Source organism: Chroicocephalus ridibundus, chromosome Z (assembly GCF_963924245.1).
Source record: "Chroicocephalus ridibundus chromosome Z, bChrRid1.1, whole genome shotgun sequence".
NCBI lineage: Eukaryota > Metazoa > Chordata > Aves > Charadriiformes > Laridae > Chroicocephalus > Chroicocephalus ridibundus.
Window position 1 is genome coordinate 36,464,746 of NC_086316.1, and position 21,436 is coordinate 36,486,181.

Sequence of the window (21,436 nt, forward strand, 5' to 3'; positions counted from 1 at the left end):
CTGAGGTTGGAAAACAGGCTTTTTCTTGTAGTTTGAGTTGCCCATGTTCACTTGCTGCTGACAATGAGACAGCAATAGAGCTACATTAAAATTTTCACAGAATCATAGAATCGCTAGGTTGGAAGGGACCTCTCAGATCATTGAGTCCAACCATCAACCTAACTCTTGACAAAAAACATCACTAAACCATATCTCTAAGCACTATGCCTACCCATCTTTTAAATACCTCCAGGGATGGTGCCTCAACCACTTCCCTGGGCAGCCCGTTCCAATGCTTAAAAGCCCTTTCAGTGTAAAAAATTTTCCAAATATCCAGTCTAAACCTCCCCTGGTGCAACTTGAGGCCATCTCCTCTTGTCCTGTCACCTGTTACTTGGGAGAAGAGACCGACCCCCACCTTGCTATAACCTCCTTTCAGGTAGCTCTAGAGAGCGATAAGGTCTCCCCTCACCCTCCTATTCTCTAGGATAAACAACCCCAGTTCCCTCAGCCGCTCCTCATATGACTTATTCTCCAGACCCCTCACCAGCTTCGTTGTCCTTCTCTGGACCCACTCCAGCACCTCAATGTCTTTTTTGTGGTGAGGGGCCCAAAACTGGACACAGTACTCGAGGTGGGGCCTCACCAGTGCTGAGTACAGGGGGACGATCACTTCCCTAGTCCTACTCACTATGCTCTTCCTGATACAGGCCAGGATGCTGTTGGCCTTCTTGGCCACCTGGGCACACTGCTGCCTCATATTCAGCTGGCAGTTGACCAATGCCCGCAGGTCCTTTTCTGCCAGGCAGCTCTCCAGCCACTCTTCCCCAATCCTGTAGTGCTGCATGGGGTTGTTGTGGCCCAAGTGCAGGACCCAGCACTTGGCCTTGTTGAACTTCATACCATTGGCCTTGGCCCATCGATCCAGCCTGTCCAGACCCCTCTGCAATGCCTTTGTACCCTCAAGCAGGTCGACACTCCCACCTAGTTTGGTGTCATCTGCAAACTTACTGAGGGTGCACTCAATCCCCTTGTCCAGATCATTGATAGAGATATTAAAGAGAACTGGCCCCAATACTGAGCCCTGGGGAACACCAGTCATGACCGGCCGCCAACTGGATTTAAATCCATTCACCACCACTCCCTGGGCCCAACCCTCCAGCCAGTTTTTAACCAAGCGTACAGTACTTCTGTCCAAGCCATGGGCAGCCAGTTTCTCCAGGAGGATGCTGTGGGAGACTGTATCAAAGCCCTTACTAAAGTTCAGGTAAACAACATCCACAGCCTTTCCCTCACCCACCAAGTGGGTCTCTTTGTCATACCAAAACCTCAAATTCAGCAACACAGAAACATTTCTTGTTCCAGTCTGCACAGAAATCTACTCAATCCCCCTTGAATTTTCCAAAAGCCCTGAAAAGAAATATAGTAGGATATGCTCACTAAGGTGTTGGGAAGCTTCACTGATGCAACACTAGTACTTGCTGTCACATCCCAGAAGATTGCAGAGGCAATTCTGCTCCTCATCTGACACACAGAAGGCTGAACTAAAACTGTTTTGTCTGGACTACTCATGCAACGATTTTTTCAAGCAGAGTGATTCTTGTTGCCTAAGATGTAAATGGGACACTGGCTAAAGGAAAAGGGAAGTAGGGTCAATTTTTTTTTCTGAAACCAAAGCAACTTGCCTAGTGTCTCTAAAGCAACTTGAAACACATTGTGGTTTTTCATGACATGCAGGTATTTTCTCAGCATGGTGATTTCCTGTGCTGACTGACCAGTGGAAAGCAACAGGTTCTGCTAAAATGAAGACTTTTCTCTTCCTCTGACTTGCTCTTAGCAAATAAGGCTTGGAAATATATTTTCAGAATAGAACACATTGTTTCTGAAACGTGAATGGTATTTCATTGCATTCAGACTTCTGTTCAGAATACAGCACAAGTAAGATTATAAAAATGCAATGGATTGTTTGCCAGTAACAAATGTCCTTCCTGTTTCACATGTGGAAATGGCAGTGCCAATGCAATTAGCTCTTCTGAAACTGATTCTCATTTGCAAGAGTTGTTTCTATCACAAAAGGCATCATAAACATTTCTTGAGAGAACAGGCATCAATGGCAGAAAAGAGTCCTGATTTCTAAGGATTTCTAAGGATCTACACAGCGCTATATCAGTATCCAGTACAGGATTTAGGCAGAGATCAGGTTTATAATGTTGTAGTTGCATTTCTGAGCTCTTCCTTCCCCCAACCCAACAGCTACGTAACTCTGAAGATATCTGCAGATCACAGTCATGGCAACTTCTGTCAGACAGCTGTATTACTGCATGTGAAAAAAATCTCCATTCTAATGTTTATGATGGACCAGGTCCAGAGGGAGACTCGTTCTCTTGGGGTTATGGTCCAGGTGTTTTAAACTGTAGCCAGTCAACTCCAGCACAATTTGTACTCCTACAAAACACAACAACAGGAAGTTCTGCTATCTTCTAAAACTTCTGAAGAGCAGAAGTATCAAGAGCATTGAAGCAACAACTAAATGATAGCCTAAGTCTTAGTTTTGGCACCCAGATCCCTTACTGGTCCAAAAAGGGCTCTCTCAGAACTTACCATCACAGTCCAAACGAAAAACTTTTACTGCCTCTGGTGACAAGGATTGTCACAGGTCATGTTTCACAATTTTGTTTTAGTTTTGTTGACTGTGGTAATGGCTGTCTACATTACGCTAAGCCTCCAGAACTCCAGCTGGGTACACAGTACCCAGTAGCTTACAGTTACTGTACAAAATGGAATCAAAGAAAAAGGCTGCTCAAACTGAAAGATTATAACCTAAAACCTCTTCAAATAGAAATCAAGGTTTTCACATCTTCTTGATGGTGATGCCTGTTCTACCTGGGGTCATCACATCAGGCTTGGGGGTTCTTTTCGTATATGTAACTTTCCTTCTATGAAAAATAACAATTTTCTGAAAGTTGAGAAAAAAATCTAAAATTCCAAATGCAATATCTGCTTCAATGTGTTCTGAAATAACTCACAACATTTACTGTTCTTCAATACAAACTGATTACAAAAAAAAAAATTTGAAAAAGCCATATTTTTTTAAAAAGCATTTTGTCAAGGAAGGAATCCAGCAGTGAAATATCACCTGGTCTTCCATTTCATACCATTGAAGAGAATTACAGATCTACAGAATAAAAACATAAAGATAATAAACACCTGTAAATAAGCAATATTGTGCTTTCATCCACTGAGATTAATCAGAAACATGAACAATAGATTTTCTACGATATACATTTTAAAATGGCAATTTTAGCAGGAACTGAGAAGCTCAAATTGTTACGTGATGCAATGTAAAGAAGGTTTAGCTATTGGTTTTAATTTTCATGTAATCTATGTTTCATGATTTTTTTATGGTTTTGTGAATTTAACCCAAATAGCAACCAATAACTATTTGGAGTATCACTACAGCCTGTGTAAATAGCTATCCATCTCCCTTTATAAAGTCTCTATTTTTGCTTGGAAGCAAAAAGAACAATGATGTCCCATTTTTTTTCTGCTTCTAAGTGAAAAGTCAAACTTCCTTTCTTTCTAAAGGAAAATGTCCCTGAAGGTAAAAAAAAAGAAATTGCTATTACAACATGCCTCATTGACTTTGTAGGAAAAGAAGAAGTCACAGTATTCTATGGTGGACAATAATGAAGGAAATAAACTAGAAAAATATTTGCTTTAGGAATGGTGTGAAATTATTCTTACTCCTAAATCCAAGGGCTTGTTAAAGTTTGTTCTTGGGCTTGCTTTGCCTTCTCAGTGATAACAGCTTCCTTGATGCCAGAGATAACAGACATTCCCCACTGCTGAGCAAGCTCCAGCCATTCCCTGATTGTCTGCCCTTATGGTCATCTCTCTTGTAATGTTATTAACAACGTGGCTATTCATTATCACTTCAAATACCTGCAGCACAGTGCGCACGTTCCAAATTTGAGGACAATAAGGAATTAACTTGGTGCTTGATTAACTGCAATCTTCATTTACATCATTTCTTCTCCTCTGTTAAGTACCATATTCAAAGCTGTTTCAGAAATGTCAGCGCACTACGGAATTTAGGAGCTAGCTCTGCCACACACTATTGCTAGTTACAATGGAACCTAAAACTTGATTTCCTGACAAGGCTATTGTGGTGTGCTGCACAGTTACGAAACACCCTTGCGAGAAGGATTGCATCAGTACAGTTTATTTTGCTGGCATTGCCCTGCCAGCAAAATATACTATGCTCCACCAAAACCCTAACAAATAGCTTTGCTGTATAACTGCACCTGCAACAGGGGGTCTTCCGAGTACAGCTCTCTCAGTCAGGAATCACATCTTCACACCTCCCTGAGATGAAGACCCACTCTGCTGCTGAAGCACACAGCGTAAAGCTAGTCTTGAGAAGCCATAGCCCTGCTGCAGTGGTCTGCAAGTGGCACGTAACTTTGCACCTAACTGAACATCAGTAAACAGCTCTCCCAAATTGCTGTGGGCATCATCCAGGCTGCTGTAGAGAATACAGCCCCTCCAGAAACACGGCTCACTGTCTGTGTATCATTTATCTTGGAAAATTTTTATGGTGATCTAAGCTGAGCAACTGCCTGGTATTTTGAAGAGGAACTTCATAATTAATTAATATCGCTGAATTAAGGTCATGTTTAGTAGTATTGTTTTCACCTTGTCTGATGTCAACAATGACCTATTCCATTTATGGATACAAACATAATACTGATAGTTTTATTTAAAGAACACTCTACAAGGTCAGATAAATCACCTAGCTTAGTATGCACTCCAGTACTTGTAAATTTCCAGAGGAAGACAGTAAAATTAATATAAATATAGGCTGCTACATGTCACAGAAACACAAATTTCTGTGTCTCTTATGAACAACTACACTTCAAAACTTGTTATTTTGAAATGGCGTTACTAGTGGTAACTATTGTGACATACAAGAGACAGTTTAGTCTCTAGATGTCATAAGATGCCATGATGGGTAGTGCTGTGAGTCATTCTAACAGTCTAAATCAGCTTTGTCCTCTTTAGTATATCTTGTTGCATATTGAAGAAATTCTTATGATACTGAAATTACTTTTTACTTTCCTTTTACACAACTGTTCACATTTTATGTGAGCTAATATGGCTATGAACCCATACAAAAGGTTTATAGAGACTAAACTGTTAATTATGCAATGCCTTCATGTTCAATTTCCTTAATGTTGCATTTTTAAGTTTAACAGTATTTCTGAATATTGTTTATCTCCCTTCAGCTTCACAGTTTCTGGTTCTTAACGAATATGCAAGATCACATGTTCGTATAACTGAAGAGGTCACTACTGGTTACAAACCAAGACGTGCTCTTGAGCTACCACACACTTACCAGAGTTGTTTCTTATGTCAAACTGCAGAGAAAACTAACATTTCTTATACTGCTGGTTTGTCACTGTTAGCAATTTTTAAATTTATTTTTCAACTGGTCCACACATGCATGCACTCACATAGATAACATTAACAATATTATCAATATTATTATATATTACCAATATGAATATTACTACAATATTAATAACAGTATTAATAATATGAATAGTATTAATAGTATTATCTCTGACCATCTACACAATATTGATCATCAATATTCTACAATTATGCCCCGTACCAAGCAAAGTCTAGTGAAAAACCAGAAGTCTGGTAAGAACCACCATCCTAATACAGCATGAAAAGTAGTGTTAATGAAGCTAATCGGGGCTTGAGACTTAAATGAAGTTCTTCATTTTCAGTTGCTCTTCAGGTCATTCTAGAGATATCATATTTTCCTTCTATTACACTAGTAATGTGTTTTACTAGTGTACACTAGTAAATTACACTAGAAAACAGTGTTTTCTCCAAATTTTGTGGCTAGAGTGGCAATCTTTCATGAGTGTTCTTCCTGGAAAAGGTGGGTACTGCTTCCTATTTCACGTCATTTCATTACATTGCTTCTATAGTTGTCTTTGAAAACAAGCTATATAGCACTCACATACATATTTGTTGCATTGACTTTTCAGTCATGACAAAAACTTCAAAAAGACCTTTGAAAATTCCCTACTAAAACACCCACAGTTATCTCAGAACTTTTCCAGCAGCTTGGATAAGTTGTGGTGTTAGATTTATTATGCTATTTGTGACATTTTGAACTGCAATTAGGAAGTTTTTCAAATATTTCCATATTTATTATATTAAAAAAAATCTAGATTTGATAATCTTGTCGTGGTGCAAAGCAGTGCTAAAGAAATCCAGGCATTAGATGTGTTCTAAAAGAGGCTGCTGTACTGGATTTTGTTTCAACGTCGGCAGTTCAGACAGTTAGCAGATTTCTAGTATAATGAAGTTTGAGAGAGCCTTGTAAAAGAATACACAGAAATATTCCAGCCTTTGAAAATTTATTATTTTCTCCATAATAAACAAGATGATTTTTGTCATATACCAGCACCTACTTGTAGACAAGCCTTGGTGTACTTCATGTCCTCAAAAATCTAGCGTCCCTCTGTGTTCCCAGGCTCCAATGCCTAACTCAACAAACAAACTCCTCTTAGACACTGAATGTTTCCAAGTTTTACCTTTCAGTCAACTATCAGGCTTCAGTGTCTTGATCAATGTAAGAAAAACAGTCTCTAAGCAGCAACATTCACAAGCACAAATTCACAGTCCACAGGGGTACAGAAGATTCTGATATGCGCTGCTGCTGAGTAAGGAAAAAGCATGCGATGCCCATGCCTGAAATGTAAAATGGTGCACCACTCTATTTTGGTGCATTGCTCAACAATTTGGCTGCTACTGTTTTAGCTGTCTACCAAATATGAATGGTTTATTTCTCAACGCCTGCTGAGCAAGCCCATGTTAGGCAAACCACTGCAGAAACCAGAAAACCTTTCTGAATTAGACAGTTCTTTTGTTATTTGGTATAAGCCTCTAGGTCCACAGATCTGAGAGCTAGAAGAGCTCTAGAAGGAAAAATAACAGATTTCTGATATATATGAACAACACGTTATTTCTCTTGCTGCTCTGGCTGCTGAATTACGGGGCAGATGAAGATCTCACCCTGTTTCTTGTCTGGGAGCAGAAGAGTAAATGGCAGATAAGTGGTTACTGAGCTTTAAACCTGCCAGATAGGCAGTCTGTGCAAGAACAATTAATGCATCGGAAAGGACCCTACAGGTGCAGATGTAAACAGTGTTGTCCTTAATAAGAGGGATGCAAGCTCAACATACTATCAGTGATATTTCCATATAATTTAAGCTCCAGTGGCACTTCTTATGGTTTAAAGACAACCTTGAAGTTAGCATTTTCCCCTCTGTAAGTTTATCTACCTGATGTGAAAGCAGCCACCTGAGTTCCAGGAGAGCTATATAAGATATGTACCCACTGACACAACTAGTCCCACAGGAGGAGGTCTGACTGCTCCCTCCACAGCTCATCACGCGTGTCACTGCAAACAGAAATGCCTCCTAGCCCGAAATGCCTCCTAGGCCATCTCCAAGGGAAACAGGAAAATACTGGGGAACTGCTTCTATTTAAAGCTGTAGGAATGCTTATAGAAGATTAAACAGAGACCAGGGTCTATAATAGAGACTGAAACTGTTAAGTCTGCTAAAAAATTGCACACCCTCACTCCAAAGCCCATCCTTGTTGTTAAGAAATGTTAGCTAAGGGATTAATTTCTTTGAAGAAAAATTAGTTTCCTTTTTTTTTTCCCCAAAGAGAAGCACTTTGACCACATAGAAACCGATGTGTGCAAGAGGCAAACTGGAAAAGCTGCAAGCTTTAAGACTCAGCTAATATAACATTGATTTAGTAAGATATTAATACAGACAGTAATAAAGTTTTAAAAAAACTTGGTCATTAAAAGAAAGGGCTGCTGCTTTATTTCAGATTACACATCCACCTGCCCCTACATCTAAAAAGCAGGAAAAGAAGCTAGCAAAGTCACAGGGCAATGAAAACGAGATGTGGTGTGGTAATCCATAATGGCTGTACTGGTAATCTACGACAATGACTACGTTCATCAAATCGATGAAACCTTTCCTGTGCTATAGGAAGCAGCATTCAGAAAACACGAATCTGTGATAAGGAAAATTTTCGGCTCCTCAGACTTTCGTAACATTTTTTAGTTACAAATGTAACAAAAATTGTAACAAATTTATAACAATTTTTTTGTTACAAATGGCAACAGAACCAACTAGGTAAATGACCCTCTAGATGTGATCCCAACAACTCTGAAAATGTGAAGACTCATGGTGACTTGTGTCAGAGTGACCATGAAACAGAAAAAATTCAATGACTGAGGGAAGGTGATCTCAAGAAATGATGTCAGTACACCTGAAGTGTTTGTAGGTAATACCTGATAAGAATTAACTCTGCTGGGAATAAAGATTTCAAGGAGTTACTGGTTCCTGATGTTTAAGATTGAAACATGGAAACATATGAAGGTTGTATCTACATTAGTGATTAGTGTGGCACAATTACGGCAAATCAGTCAAGTGTAAGAGTTGGTACTGAAGAAGCATATCCATCCCACATTCACTCCTGGGGTTTTACTTTGGACTAGCTTTAAAAAAGTCAGACAGTTGAATGTTGAAGGAGGCTATGTAGGTAGTAGTTAGACCTTTAAGCTTCATTTTCTACCATTATATCAATACTTCTATTGGGGCGTGGGGGGGGGAACAGACGGACACAAAAAACGGCTCAGTGAAAACACTGATTTTTTTTCAAATGAGGATTTTGCCAAAGAAAAACTCTTTTTTTAGAAGGCTTTGGCTAGCTCTAATCCTCACGAGATGATGGCTGTTTGTCACTATCCTAAATAACACATTTGCACGCAGAAAACAAAAGATCATGACGCCAAGTAAACACAGACAGAGGCAGGCACAAAATGGCATTACCAAGGTAAAAGCAATTCTTTCTGTTGCTTAACTGCAAAGCAAAGCACCACCACCGCCCCTGGGAAAACTGACAGTTATGGATGCCTACAGTTGTTAACACACGCAGTTTGTTTGTATTTTTACCACTTTGGTAAGTCAGATTATGGGGTGCAGGTGGCCAGATTTTGGCACTGGGGCTGCAGAGGCTCTGTGAGGAGGCCAGGGGCTGGGCACGACTGGTTCCAGCTGGCCCCAGTGGACACCTCTGCAGGGCACCAACAAGCCCCCTCCACCTCCGTGAAAACATCCTTAAGAAAGAGCAGAAAAATGCATAGTATGTGGCAGCCAAGAGAAAAAAAAAAAAACAAACACAAAACAGAAGGAGCAGCGCAAACACCAACGGAGGAAGAGGAGGTGGGGAGGAGGCGCAAGTCCCCTGCAGCCAGTCCGTGGCAGAGGCCATGTTGGAGCAGGTGTCCACACTGCACTTCTCCAAGCGGGTGGATGTTTTCCTGTAGAGAGCCCACGTTGCAGCAGGGAACAGCATAAGGAGGAAGGAGCGGCAGAGAGAAGCTGTTACGGACTGGGTCCAGCCCTCATCCCTGACTCATCCTCCCCAGCGCTTGCTACTTGGTGGGGAGAGGAGTTGGGTGTGGAGGAGTGAAGTTGAGCCTGTGGAAGCCGGGGGTGTGGGTGTGTGAGGGAAAGGTGTTTTTTGACCTTTTTGTCTTTGTTTCTTACCATCCAACTCAATTTTTGTTGAGAATAAATTAAATTACTTTTCCCTTAAGTGGAGTCTGTTTTGCCCATGAGATTTAGTGGTATGTGATCTCCCTGTCTTTGTCTTGTCCCGTGAGCTTTTCCATCCTGTTTTCTGCTCCTGTTCTGTTGAGGAGGACAAGTGTAACACTGGCTAAGGTTAGCTTACCACTGTCACTTAGTACTGCTTATAAAACATAGTTAAATGAATTTTTCTTGGTATTGAGTTTTGCTGATGCTCCCTTCAGGATTAAACCTAGTACTTGATTAAAAACCAATGACCCACACTTTTGGTGTAGTTTCCCATCTTTAGTTAAGCAGAAACCTAATCTTGGAGACACTTACTTAGTACAGGAATGATTACGTCACATACAACATGGACTGGGCTGGGCTCTCTCATTGGGAATGAGCCACCTTTTTGGGCATACTCTCATTTGAGATTCATTCAAGGGAACTGTGTAGGAACACCGGTGGCAAACAGCAATACCACAGAAAAAGCACTCACAGAAATTTTCCATTGTTTTTTGACCCAATGAGGATACGGTGTTCTGACTCTTCCCGAGAGATCCTCCCATGGAACCACGGCATCTTCTCATGGGCTGTAGTGGCAATCAACTTCTCCAGCTGAGGCTTTTGACTAATGATAGCTTGTTCAAGAGCATGCCCCTAGAGTGATAAAAACACAGCAGGATAGTCAAACTGTCTTCTGCACTAAACACATGACAGGTAGACTCACAGTATTGGATAGCTTTTGGGACATCCAAAATCTGCACATATTTATTGTATGTGAAGAAAAGATCCAGTTGCTATAAAGACATTAAACCAGAAGCTAATGTATGGTAATCCAAACACCAAAAAGCTGGGATTCTTCCTTTACCTCTGAGAAACAGAAAGAAAAATAACGAGTGAATTAAGCCCTTAATATATCAGTACTTCAACTGAAAATTACATCATACTTTTATGCTAGTGAGACATAGCTAAATATACTTATTGTCACTCTGAGATGTCATAACATACCTCCATATTACATATCCTACAGTAGTTTAATGAAATAAACTGAACACACTTTGTACTGTTGCAGCATGTCTATGTTGAAGATATCAATGCATATTTCCCCAAAGCAGACAGGACAGTCCCAGTTTTAGAGTGAACTATCTTAATATTTTAGGTATAACACAACCTATCACTTCTAAATTTGGCCCAGAATCTGAGCACAAAACCCCTTACTTTCATCACCTTTCAACTTGAGTTCAACTTCCTCCTCGATTGGGCTCAGACTCATCAAAAAAACTACAAATCTCAGCACTTGTAGTAAATAGAGTGTAAGTTTCAGGCTTTTCTAGTTTGTGCATTGCTCCACATATTTTACAGAGCAGAACACAGAAGGCTACTTGTTAGTGCCAAGAGAGATGAAAAACTTAGTTTAACTCTATGACTTCATAATGGTAATTAATGGCTTCCCAAGGTGAAATAATATTCCTGTTGCAGCCTCCTACACTAGTTTTACCATGTTAAGACTGGCTTCTTCACAGTTATTCTAAGGTAAAAATCCAGCCTATCTTCCTCAGCATGGAACATTCCTGCTTGATATGTGCAGTACCGAAGACGTATAGACAGTGGTGTGCAGTTAAGAAACCAAGTTCTGTTATGGACATAATCTAAATAAGCATCACAAAAACAAGGCCAGCTAAGAGCTGTAGAGGTAAAACAAGTCACCATGTTGTCAAGCCTGCCAGTACATCAGTCCATAAAAATTGAGAATGAAAAGCAATCAAACAAACCATTTCTGTATCATATTCATTACACCTATTAATTTTTGATGCATGTGGAAATCTGATGACACAGGTCACTGCAGTGTAACACAAGGCTATGCTAGCCCAAGACACCACAAAAGTCTTGAGTTTTGTAAACATGTATGGCCAAGTCACTGCATGTATCAGGGGTGAAAAAATCCCCACTGTTCAAAACCAGGCAGCTATGATTCCATTATGAAAAAACACCACATAGCAGCAGCAACAGATGGAAAAAAACACTGCAATCTCTTTTTCTCAAAACCACTTTATGGAAAAATCAGCCCGGATTTACCTGCAAATTCCAAGTTTGTTTGACATACTCTCTGATGAGGTTCTCTTTTAAATCTTCAAAGGGTCCTGTTTTGGGTTCAACGCCTGGTGGTCGGTTGAAAGGTTTTCTCAGTAGACAGATAAGGCCATCTGCTTCCTCTGAGTGATAGCTAATGAGTTCAGCAGGACTGGCATGCGACTTGCCTCCTGCAATAGCATATGAGCCACTCAGCTCCCTCTCAATTGTATAATGATGAACCTTCCTTCCATGGGCCAAGGATAAGGCAAAGCCACCCAGGTAATTCCGGCTTTGGCGGAGCAAGTACAGTCCATCACTCACTCCTCCTTGCATCAGATACTCTTCGGCTTCTTCACGTGTAATATTGCCAAAGAAGTATGGCAAATGGTTAGCAGGATTTGCTGTGTTGGAAGCCATGTTTTTTCTTTTCCAAGTGGCAAATTTAGTCTTCTATATCTGAAAAACAAAGACAGAGACCTGAGTATCACTTGAAAAAAAAGAGGATAAACCAGTAACATGCCAGTTCACGTGGTATGTCGGTAATACATTTTAAAAGATACTTTGGTGTGCAGATCACATTTTTGTTTTTATCTTGTTAGAAGTTGTCTTTCTAAATCCAAATAGAAAGTTTTTCCCTGTTATGCATTAATATAAAAGTTCCTGTAACTGCAAAAGTTTCTTTAACCCTTTTCTTCTCTATATGGCTCCTTTGCCTAGCCATATAGAGGTCCTGACATTTTCACTTGCCTGAATGCCTCTATCCATCCTTTTGTACTGGCCTTGAGGTGTTTCCCAATAAAAGGAAGTAGGTAGGTAAGAAAGATTCAGGGAGAACAGTTTTTCATTCCAGTTTTTTGCCACCATAATTTTGCTTATACGATTAGCTTATGCCAGTATGTGGGCTGAGTATGGACAAAAGTCTTATATTAAAACAGTCAACATTCTTCTCCACAGAGATTTCAATGGAAAAAAAAAAGAAAGTGGTAATCTATTTTTGAACAGTTTTCATTTCAAACAGCTTATATTGAAATAACACAAAGGCGCACTACCAACACCGCCACAGAGGAGAATCAAGTTCATCATCTCTGAAGGATAATAGTGAATTTAACATACATGGCTTCAATTCTTTTATTCTTAATTTAACAATAAGAATAATCTCATATATATTGAATATATATATCTTTTATATGTATGAGATTATATATTATATATTATTTTTTGATACATTTTTAAAAAATTATGCACAAGGATTCTATAGAACTCTAGCTACAGGAATACTGTTCTTCTTGTCTCCTGTGTTCGCTGAGTTATCCCAGCCTCTATCCTACATTGTCAGCCCAGAAATTTATTTTCATTAAATCCCATGTCAGTTTTATGCTGCCTGGACAGCTAAGTATTGTGCTGGAATTACTTTTGTCTCTTTGAAGTAATTGAAGAGGAGATATCAGAATGCAAATGCTGAATTTTGTTTATTATTCATATTAGTAGCAATTAAATTACTATCTAATAGGTACTGGGAAGAATACCCCAGCTACCTGCGGATAATATTTAAGTGGATAGGAAGTGAATATGTTGACACCAATGAGACCATATTCTTGCAAGAGTATTTGCAAGCTTTTTTTGTCAGAGGAAGTGGTCCACCACTGCAATTACTTATATAAAGGTAATTTCCTCCAAACGCTTCCCCAATCCAATCACTATTTAATCAGGACTGGCCATAGACTGTTACATCTACAGTTTATGGGGCATAAGGAGGAAGCAACTCCATTTAGGAACAGCTCACATCTTCTTTCAATCTAGAAAGAAAAGAAAAATCCCACTAAATATTATTGCCTGCGCATCTGTAAAATGACTTCATCATCTGAAAAATTACTTTCAGAGAACACAGAAATGCTGAATCAAACTAGCACTAGGTGCTTATGTTTGTATTATTTGTGTGTTAGATTAAGATTATTCCTTAGGAAATTTCTCACAGCTTCACTGCCAAAATTTTTATTTCCTCGTCTTTTGAGTTCAGTTGTGACAATGACAGTGAAATACTCTCAAATATACAAAATAGGTGACAGCTTCTGTCATGTGTAGTGCATTATGCGGATTTTAGGCTAACTAGATAACACTACAAGTATATCAAAGGAAAAACACTGTTGTTTCTCTGTATTTACAGTATCCCTGCACATCTTGTATTCTTTTTTTTTCAATGCATATTTTCTTAGTAAAATGTATACATACTGAATATGAAACCCATGAACCCATGAACCTACAAAATACTGTTATCTGTATTTTTTTCAGGTTACTGCAGCTCTCTTTTCCCACCTTCCACTACCTTGCCTAGAAGCAGACAAAAGGATCAGAAGTACAGTTCCTGTTTCTATTGCTGTGCAGGATATAGTGTTTAACTGTGCCCTTCACAGTTAAACAAAGAGCATGATTTTAGGGAAGTCATGTAGCAGTCTACAGAATCATCATTAATTTCAGGATGTATGTGAACGGGGGTAAATGGACCTCTCAGCTTGCAGCTAGCCAAAGTAATTAACTGAGATACATGAGCACAGGTGGAAGACCTGTGTAAGAAGGGAGGGTCCATAGTGCAAAGCTGCAACCGAGGAATGGGCATCTAAAATTAGGGCCTTTTGGCACACAGTACTTCAGGCTGACACCTCCTCTGGCAGCTCTGCAGCAGGCAGAGCTGTGGTATGCCTACTGCTTAGTTCAGATATGACCTATCAGTGGACCATAGCTGATCTGCTGCTCTTCTGCTTGGGTCAAGAAACAGTAGAGAAAATCCTCTGCTGCTCTGTAAATATGTGAAGAAGATGAAGGAGACAGGGGTGGAACACACAAGTCAAATGAACAAGGCTCATATGGTATAGAAAACTAGACAGGACACAGTCAGGACAAACCACACGTGCAGATCTTCTGGTCTCTTCCCACCTTCCCAAAGAAGGGAGACATTAAAGCTGCACAGCTATTGCAGCCCTACAAAACAGAGCTGTGTGCAGCATGTTATTTATTACTCTTGTGGTTTGCACCCCAAAGTTACTGGTTTAAGATCACATACTATAGTCAATCTTTCTGGCATTTTTGTTGACAAAATTTCCCTCTACTTTCCCATTTACATGTCTCCATTCTGAGAATTCATGTTCTTGACCCAAATGATCTACTAATATATCTTTCGGTTATTAATTGCAAAAGAAAGCTGTAACTGAAGAGACAAAAGGTGGTAGTCCTCAGTAAGTAACCACCAAACACTGATTTGCATATAAAATACTATATGCAAAAATCATATGCAAGATCATGGAGCAGATCCTTCTGGAAACTATGCTAAGGCACATGGAAAATAAGGAGGTGATTGGTGACAGTCAACATGGCTTCACCAAAAGCAAGTCATGCCTGACAAATTTGGGGGCCTTCTATGATGTTGCCACAGCATTGGTAGCTAAGGGGAGAGCAACCGACATCATCTACCCGGACTTATGCAAAGCGTTTGACACTGTCCTACCTGACAACTTGGTCTCTAAATTGGAAAGGCATGGATTTGATGGATGGACGACTCCATGGATAAGGAACTGGCTAGATGGCTGCACTCAAAGGGTTGCTGTCAACAGCTCTATGTCCAAGTGGAAACCAGTGTTGAGTAGTGTTCCTCAGGGGTCAGTACTGGGACCGGTGCTGTTTAATATTTTTGTTGGAGACATGGACAGTGGGATTGAATGCACCCTCAGCAAGTTTGCTGATGACATCAAGCTGTGTGGGGCAGTCGACATGCTGAAGGGAAGGGATGCCATCCAGAGGGACCTGGACAGGCTTGAGAGGTGGGCCCGTGCAAACCTCATGAAGTTCAACCAGGCCAAGTGCAAGGTCCTGCACCTCGGTCATGACAATCCCATGCACAAATACAGGTTGGGCAGAGAATGGCTTGAGAGCAGCCCTGAGGAGAAGGACTTGGGGTGTTGGTGGATGAGAAGCTCAACATGAGCTGGCAATGTGCGCCTGCAGCCCAGAAAGCCAACAGCATCCTGGGCTGCATCAAAAGAAGCATGGCCAGCAGGTCGAGGGAGGTGATTCTCCCCCTCTACTTGTAGAAATCTAAGTACTGTTTTTGCAAAGGAACAACTTGGCCAGCCTGCAATGATGTAGCTAGAGAATGATTAACAACACAAAGGCTGATCAAGAGACATGCAAGAATGCTCATCCCTTAGACAAAGGTGAAACTAGTCTATGCCAGATCAGTAATTTAACGGGAGGATGAACATTTAACTGAGACCAGGTACCATGGGCAATAATACCAAAAAAGGGAAGAAATAAACAGGTAAAGTAAGGGGTTTAGGAGGGGTGATGGGGAGAAGTAAACAGAGGCGGAGTGAACAGAAATAGTTTTAGGCAAATCCGATAGGCTGTAAACCCTGGAGTACCTAGCCAGTGGGGAAACAGGGGAGGGAAATTTCTGCCTGGGATAGGAAATAAAAAGAAGTTATTTCGGGACCTCAGGTGTGCCTACCTGCTAAGTCACCCATTCTTGCAAGAATGTTTAAATACAATGTGCTTCGTATTGTTCGCTGCCTGAGCCGTGGTTATTGGATACGGAGCGTTTCTCACATACTCTGCTCTGGTGAGACCCCACCTGGAATACTGCGTCCAGCTGTGGAGTCTCAGCACAAGAAGGACAAGGACCTGTTGGGATGGGTCCAGAGGAGGGCCATGAAGATGATCAGAGGGCTGGAGCACTTCTCCTATAAGGACAGGCTGAGAGACTTGGGGTTGTTCAGCCTGGAGAAGGGAAGGTTCTGGAGAGACCTTATAGCAGCCTTCCAGTATTGGAAGGGGGCCTACAGGAAAGATGGAGAGGGACTTTTTAACAGGGAGTGGAGCAATAGGACAAGGGGTAATGGTTTTTAACTTGTCCTGGTTTGAGGTAAAACAGAACCAACTTTCTGTTCAGTAATTTTATTTCTTAGCTAGGCCTCTTCTACCTCTCTGAAATTAACAGCATGTTGTGTTGAAAGTGGTTCATTCAGAGTGATAAGACAGTTTGTGCCAAGCAATGGTATGCAGCGAGGCTCTTGATTATACTTATTGCTATAACAACCAAGGCCAGCTAATTTTGTTATTTACCCTGTTAGAGGGTTGGAAGTGGAAAAGTGCAGAGGGGTCCCACCTGCAGAGAGGAGCAGACAGGACAAGAGACCCAAAACTGACCAACAGGGTATTCCATCCCATCTGCCCCAGGCTCAGTATAAAAGCTGAGGGATCAAAGGGTCAACTCTCTCTCTTCCTTCAATGGCTGATGTCCGAGGAGGACCCTGTCTGTTCATCTGCCTTTGATCCCGATCGGTCTGTTCCTGACTCCAACTCTGGAACCCAGTTCCCACCCGTCGCTAGTCCAGTCCGGGACTTCCCCAGTACCTGGCGGTGACATCATCCTGGGAGCTTAATATGGTTTTGTATATACTGTATCTGTTTCATTATTTTCCTTTTTATTTCATTATTAATATTTCATTAAAGTAGTTTAGTTTCTTCTAAACTTGTAAATCTCTCTTTATGTCTCCCCCTCCTCCCAGTGCACAAGAAGCTGGGGAGGAGCACCTGTCACTGGACATTGGCCAATTTGGCCAAAACCACGACAAAACTGAAAGAGGGGAGAATTAGATTCGATATTAGGAAGAAATTCTTTACCATGGGGGTGGTGAGGCACTGGAACAAGTTTCCCAGAGAAGCTGTGGATGCCCCATCCCTTGAAATGTTCCAGGCCAGGCTGGATGGGGCTTTGAGCAACCTGGTCTAGTGGGAGCTGTCCCTGCCCATGTCAGGGGATTAGAACTAGATGATCTTTAAGGTCCCTTCTAACTGGAACCATTCTATGATTCTATGAAAATGACAATTTCAATTGCACCAGATGAAGACAAAGACACCTTTCCTTAAACAGAATGGCATTACTTCACTAACACAATGCATTGCCAGAAGAGTGTAATCAATAGTACAAGGTCCAGTTGGAGGCCAGTTAATAGTGTTGTAACCCAGGGTCAGTACCGGGGCTGATACTCTTTAAGATGTTCATTAAGGAGGTGGACAATGGGGAGAGTGCACCCTCAGCAAGTTCACAGACAATACATAAAGGGAGTAGTGACTGAAACACCATAGGGATGTGATGCCATATCATCATCCCACCTCTGGCAAAGTGTTCGTTGAAGGTAAGCCCCAAGTCTTCAATCTTACTTTCAGGAAGAATAGAAGAAAACATTTTCTGCTAGGTTTCCAGTAAGAGCTTAAATCATGTTACACCACAACTAATAAAAAAGAACAATAGCTATAATTTCTACTCTACATAAATCTTTGTGGTCCTCAACAGCAGAGGGAGCTGGGACACAGAGGGCACAGCTGCCAAATGGTAATCCTAAAACTGCAGGAGGTTTCCATTGGCATATTGGTAGGGAGGTTACCCTGGACACAGACACATTGGATGCATGGATGGTTCAATGATCCACACTGGCTCTTCACCAGCACTGTACAGCTAACTTGGAGAAAAGGCTAAAACAATCTCATACAATTCTTATGTCAAGAATACACTACAGTACTTGTTCAAAACACCTCAGTAATGTTGTAGTGAACAAAATTCAAGTAGAAAAATGACACCACACTCTATCAGTGGGAATTTATTTTTATGGAAGTATTTAATGGAAGTTCTTTTTCTCATAACTTCAGTTTCAGACTTAAGAAAATGTTAGGAACTTCATGTCTAAAAAGAATAAAGAATTTTAGAATGAAATTAAGAGCTAATAAAAGTGGGGTGGGGTGGGAGGGGAAACTCACATTCCCTGGCTACAAAAGATCCTTATGCAATGGCTACCGAAATGAAAATTCACTTTGACTTTGATGTGTTTCAGATCAAGGTACTCCCCAGTCTTAGATGAGTCTCAGTATTAACTATATGCTCTCCAGGACAAGTTGCCCAGACACAAGTTGTCTTTGGTGGTCTGCTTTTTGTGCAATCTTTTGTGCAAGTTTTTCCACTGATGACAATTCAGTATGTTTCCAAGTATTAAAATAAATGTTGAAAAAACTCATATATATTCATGAAGAAATCACAACATACACACAAAACAGAAGTGATAGGTATGCACAGCAATCGGACCAACAGCCTCTGAATAAAATCTCACTACTCTTTCCAAAAGATATTCCAAACCACTCTCCAAAGGGGGAGCATATATAGGCATACCAAATTAAATTGGACAACTCAGCTCTTATACAGAAAGCAGAGAAGGTGGTGCATCAGGACATTCACTGGGGTTTAAATGTTGACCTGGAAATCTGACTAAATGCCCAAAAAACTAGACAGTGCTGAGCTTCATGTTGCTGTTCTGGCAGTGCTGTCACCAAACTATTAGATTTGAAAATAGTTCAAGTATAACTGCAAAAGGTGTAGCCACACCGTTGGGGTGGATCGCAGTAAGGTTGAAGCTGGAATCTGCCCAGTCGGAACTGAGATACAGTGTGTTCCCAGAGGGTCCTCACCTGCATGTTCATCATTCAGACTGTGGGACAGGAACTGGTCCTCGTTACTTCTTGCTGGAGCTTGAATTTTAGTGACCTTCATCTGTCTGACCTGCTAACACACCATGGTGTTGGCCTGGACTCTCTTACTATCCACTGGCTGCAGTTCTACACACAGTTCTTCAATTTCCTTTAAAGCCCATTATGATACATTTTACACTGGAAGGAAGTAATCTGTTGTCCTGAACAGTCAGGTTCAACTCTGCAAGTGAAAGAGTACTGGTTTTGACAAATTCAGTCTTTATACATTCCTTTCCAGTAGATGAGTTATGGATGTTATGTCTGGATTGAATTGTTAACTTTGTTAATACAGTTAGATTTTTGTGTATTTGAGTCAGAACTGCACTCTTAACTAAAGCAAGGCACTCAGAATGCCACCATCATACACAGGTATAGCACTGCTGAAATAAAATACACAAATTTAACTGCTGCTAAAGATTCTTCTTTTAAGGGTTGCTTGCTTCTATTTGAGTGACCTAGGTTAGTTGTGTTTGTTTTTTTCAAGTTGTATTTAAACATGGCAAAGGAACAGAAATAAAATATTTTTTAAAAAGGGTTTAATTAAAATTCCACAAAGATATTGGCTGCTGTAGAAGCCATTGAGATGAATTCTGTAGTTATTTAATGACATAGATTGGGTTCTGTCCTCCACTTCATACTCTTTGGCACAAAACCAAAATCTTTCATCCTGAAAAAGTATCATCCCCGTTGGTAAATGTGCAAAGCAGAGTGAGTGACTCAGCACTATGTCAACATAGGGGTAAAGACATTGGGCAAGTGGTTCAACCATTCATCACTCATCAGTTACACTGCTCCATTGGACCTATTTTTTAAAAGCAGACACTGTCTAGAAGCTTGCAAAAAAGCAAAGACTATTTTTCCTTTCGATCCTCTTTTCTTTTTCATCTCTAACTCCTACAAATGAAGACCATGCAAAGCTCTCCTTGAAACAGCAAATTGCTCTGTGAACAAGGCCTAGTTTCCTATGAATTCATACACTGCAGTCTTCAAGTAATAAGACAGGGTCCTCCTATTAGACTTGCACTTGCTCCATCTTCCAAAATTCTCACAAGCACAAACTCGAGTACCCTCAGCTTCCTTCTCATCCATTAACTACTGGACAGCAGGAAAACACATGGTGCAGCTACTGCTTGCAGGGTTATAAAAACAGGCATATGTTGAGCTTATGCTTTCATGCAATGGAGGTACTGTGTTGGCTTGCTCTCCTCTGGGCACATTTATTTATTTCCATTTATGATTGATCAGACTATCCATGAGACCCTCTCTCCTCAGAGAAATTAGGCCAAAAGTAAAAAGCTATCAGGAAGAGCCTGATGGTGACGGCATGAGCCAGTTTCTATAGAAAACCGGGAAAAATAGTTGAAATATCATCTAACAGTTCACAGGGAATTCAGAATTCTCTCAAGTACAAGAAATACCACAAAAGCCAAAGTAGACTCTGGCCCCCAGGAGGACAATGGTACAGATGGTCAGATAAAAACATTTTGAAGAAACAGTAGATATGAAGGAGTCTTGAATGGTAAAAAGTAGATGTCTGTGATAGGTCTGTATTTAGGCATCTTGGATTCCTTATTGACGCTATTGCCTCTTTTAGCAGCAGCCATGGGCAATATACTCCACAATCCCCAGTTTGTGAAGAGTCTTCATTCCAGCACAGATAACGACTTGGCTGCAGCAACTTGCATAGTTGCAGGACCAACTTGCCTATGATGTACCAGAATTGCTCAGAACAATTGTTCAAAAAGTCATCATTCTTTGGTTAATTTTAGTCACCACAAAACATTATAATACATCTCCTCTTTAAGGTGCTGGATGCTCTGAAGTAAGGGCATCATAAAGACTTCTTATAATTCTGAGATGAAGACTGTGGGCAATAATGCACTTCTGGCACCTCTATAAGGAGAGTAACATTTTCCTGATAGAAGCCTTGAACAACGCATTTAAAGAAACAGCAGTAAAAACGGCTGTTCCAGGTGCAAGATTAGTTTCTTTGACTTTCCTTACCACACCTACAAAATGACCGCCAAAAAGACCGCAACAAGCAATTATAAGAACAGTCATGCCAGCTCCTAGAAGCCTATCAACATGTTATGTGTGCTTCTCACTTGGGCCAAAATTGAGAGAAAAAGTAA

The 21,436-nt window shown here is 40.6% G+C and overlaps 1 protein-coding gene across 3 annotated transcripts in view; it reads right to left on the bottom strand.

The window, feature by feature from the left end:
* Nucleotides 1–21,436, bottom strand: part of SYK (spleen associated tyrosine kinase) — a 58,915-nt gene that overhangs the window by 22,473 nt on the left and 15,006 nt on the right. For all 3 annotated transcript variants that reach the window (XM_063320949.1, XM_063320948.1, XM_063320947.1), the window contains exons 2-3: nt 11,739–12,191; nt 10,159–10,319 (exon numbers count right to left, since the gene is read on the bottom strand). In XM_063320949.1, coding sequence (XP_063177019.1) covers nt 10,159–10,319; nt 11,739–12,152 — 575 coding nt within the window. In that variant the 5' untranslated portion in view covers nt 12,153–12,191. The remainder of the gene's footprint in view (nt 1–10,158; nt 10,320–11,738; nt 12,192–21,436) is intronic.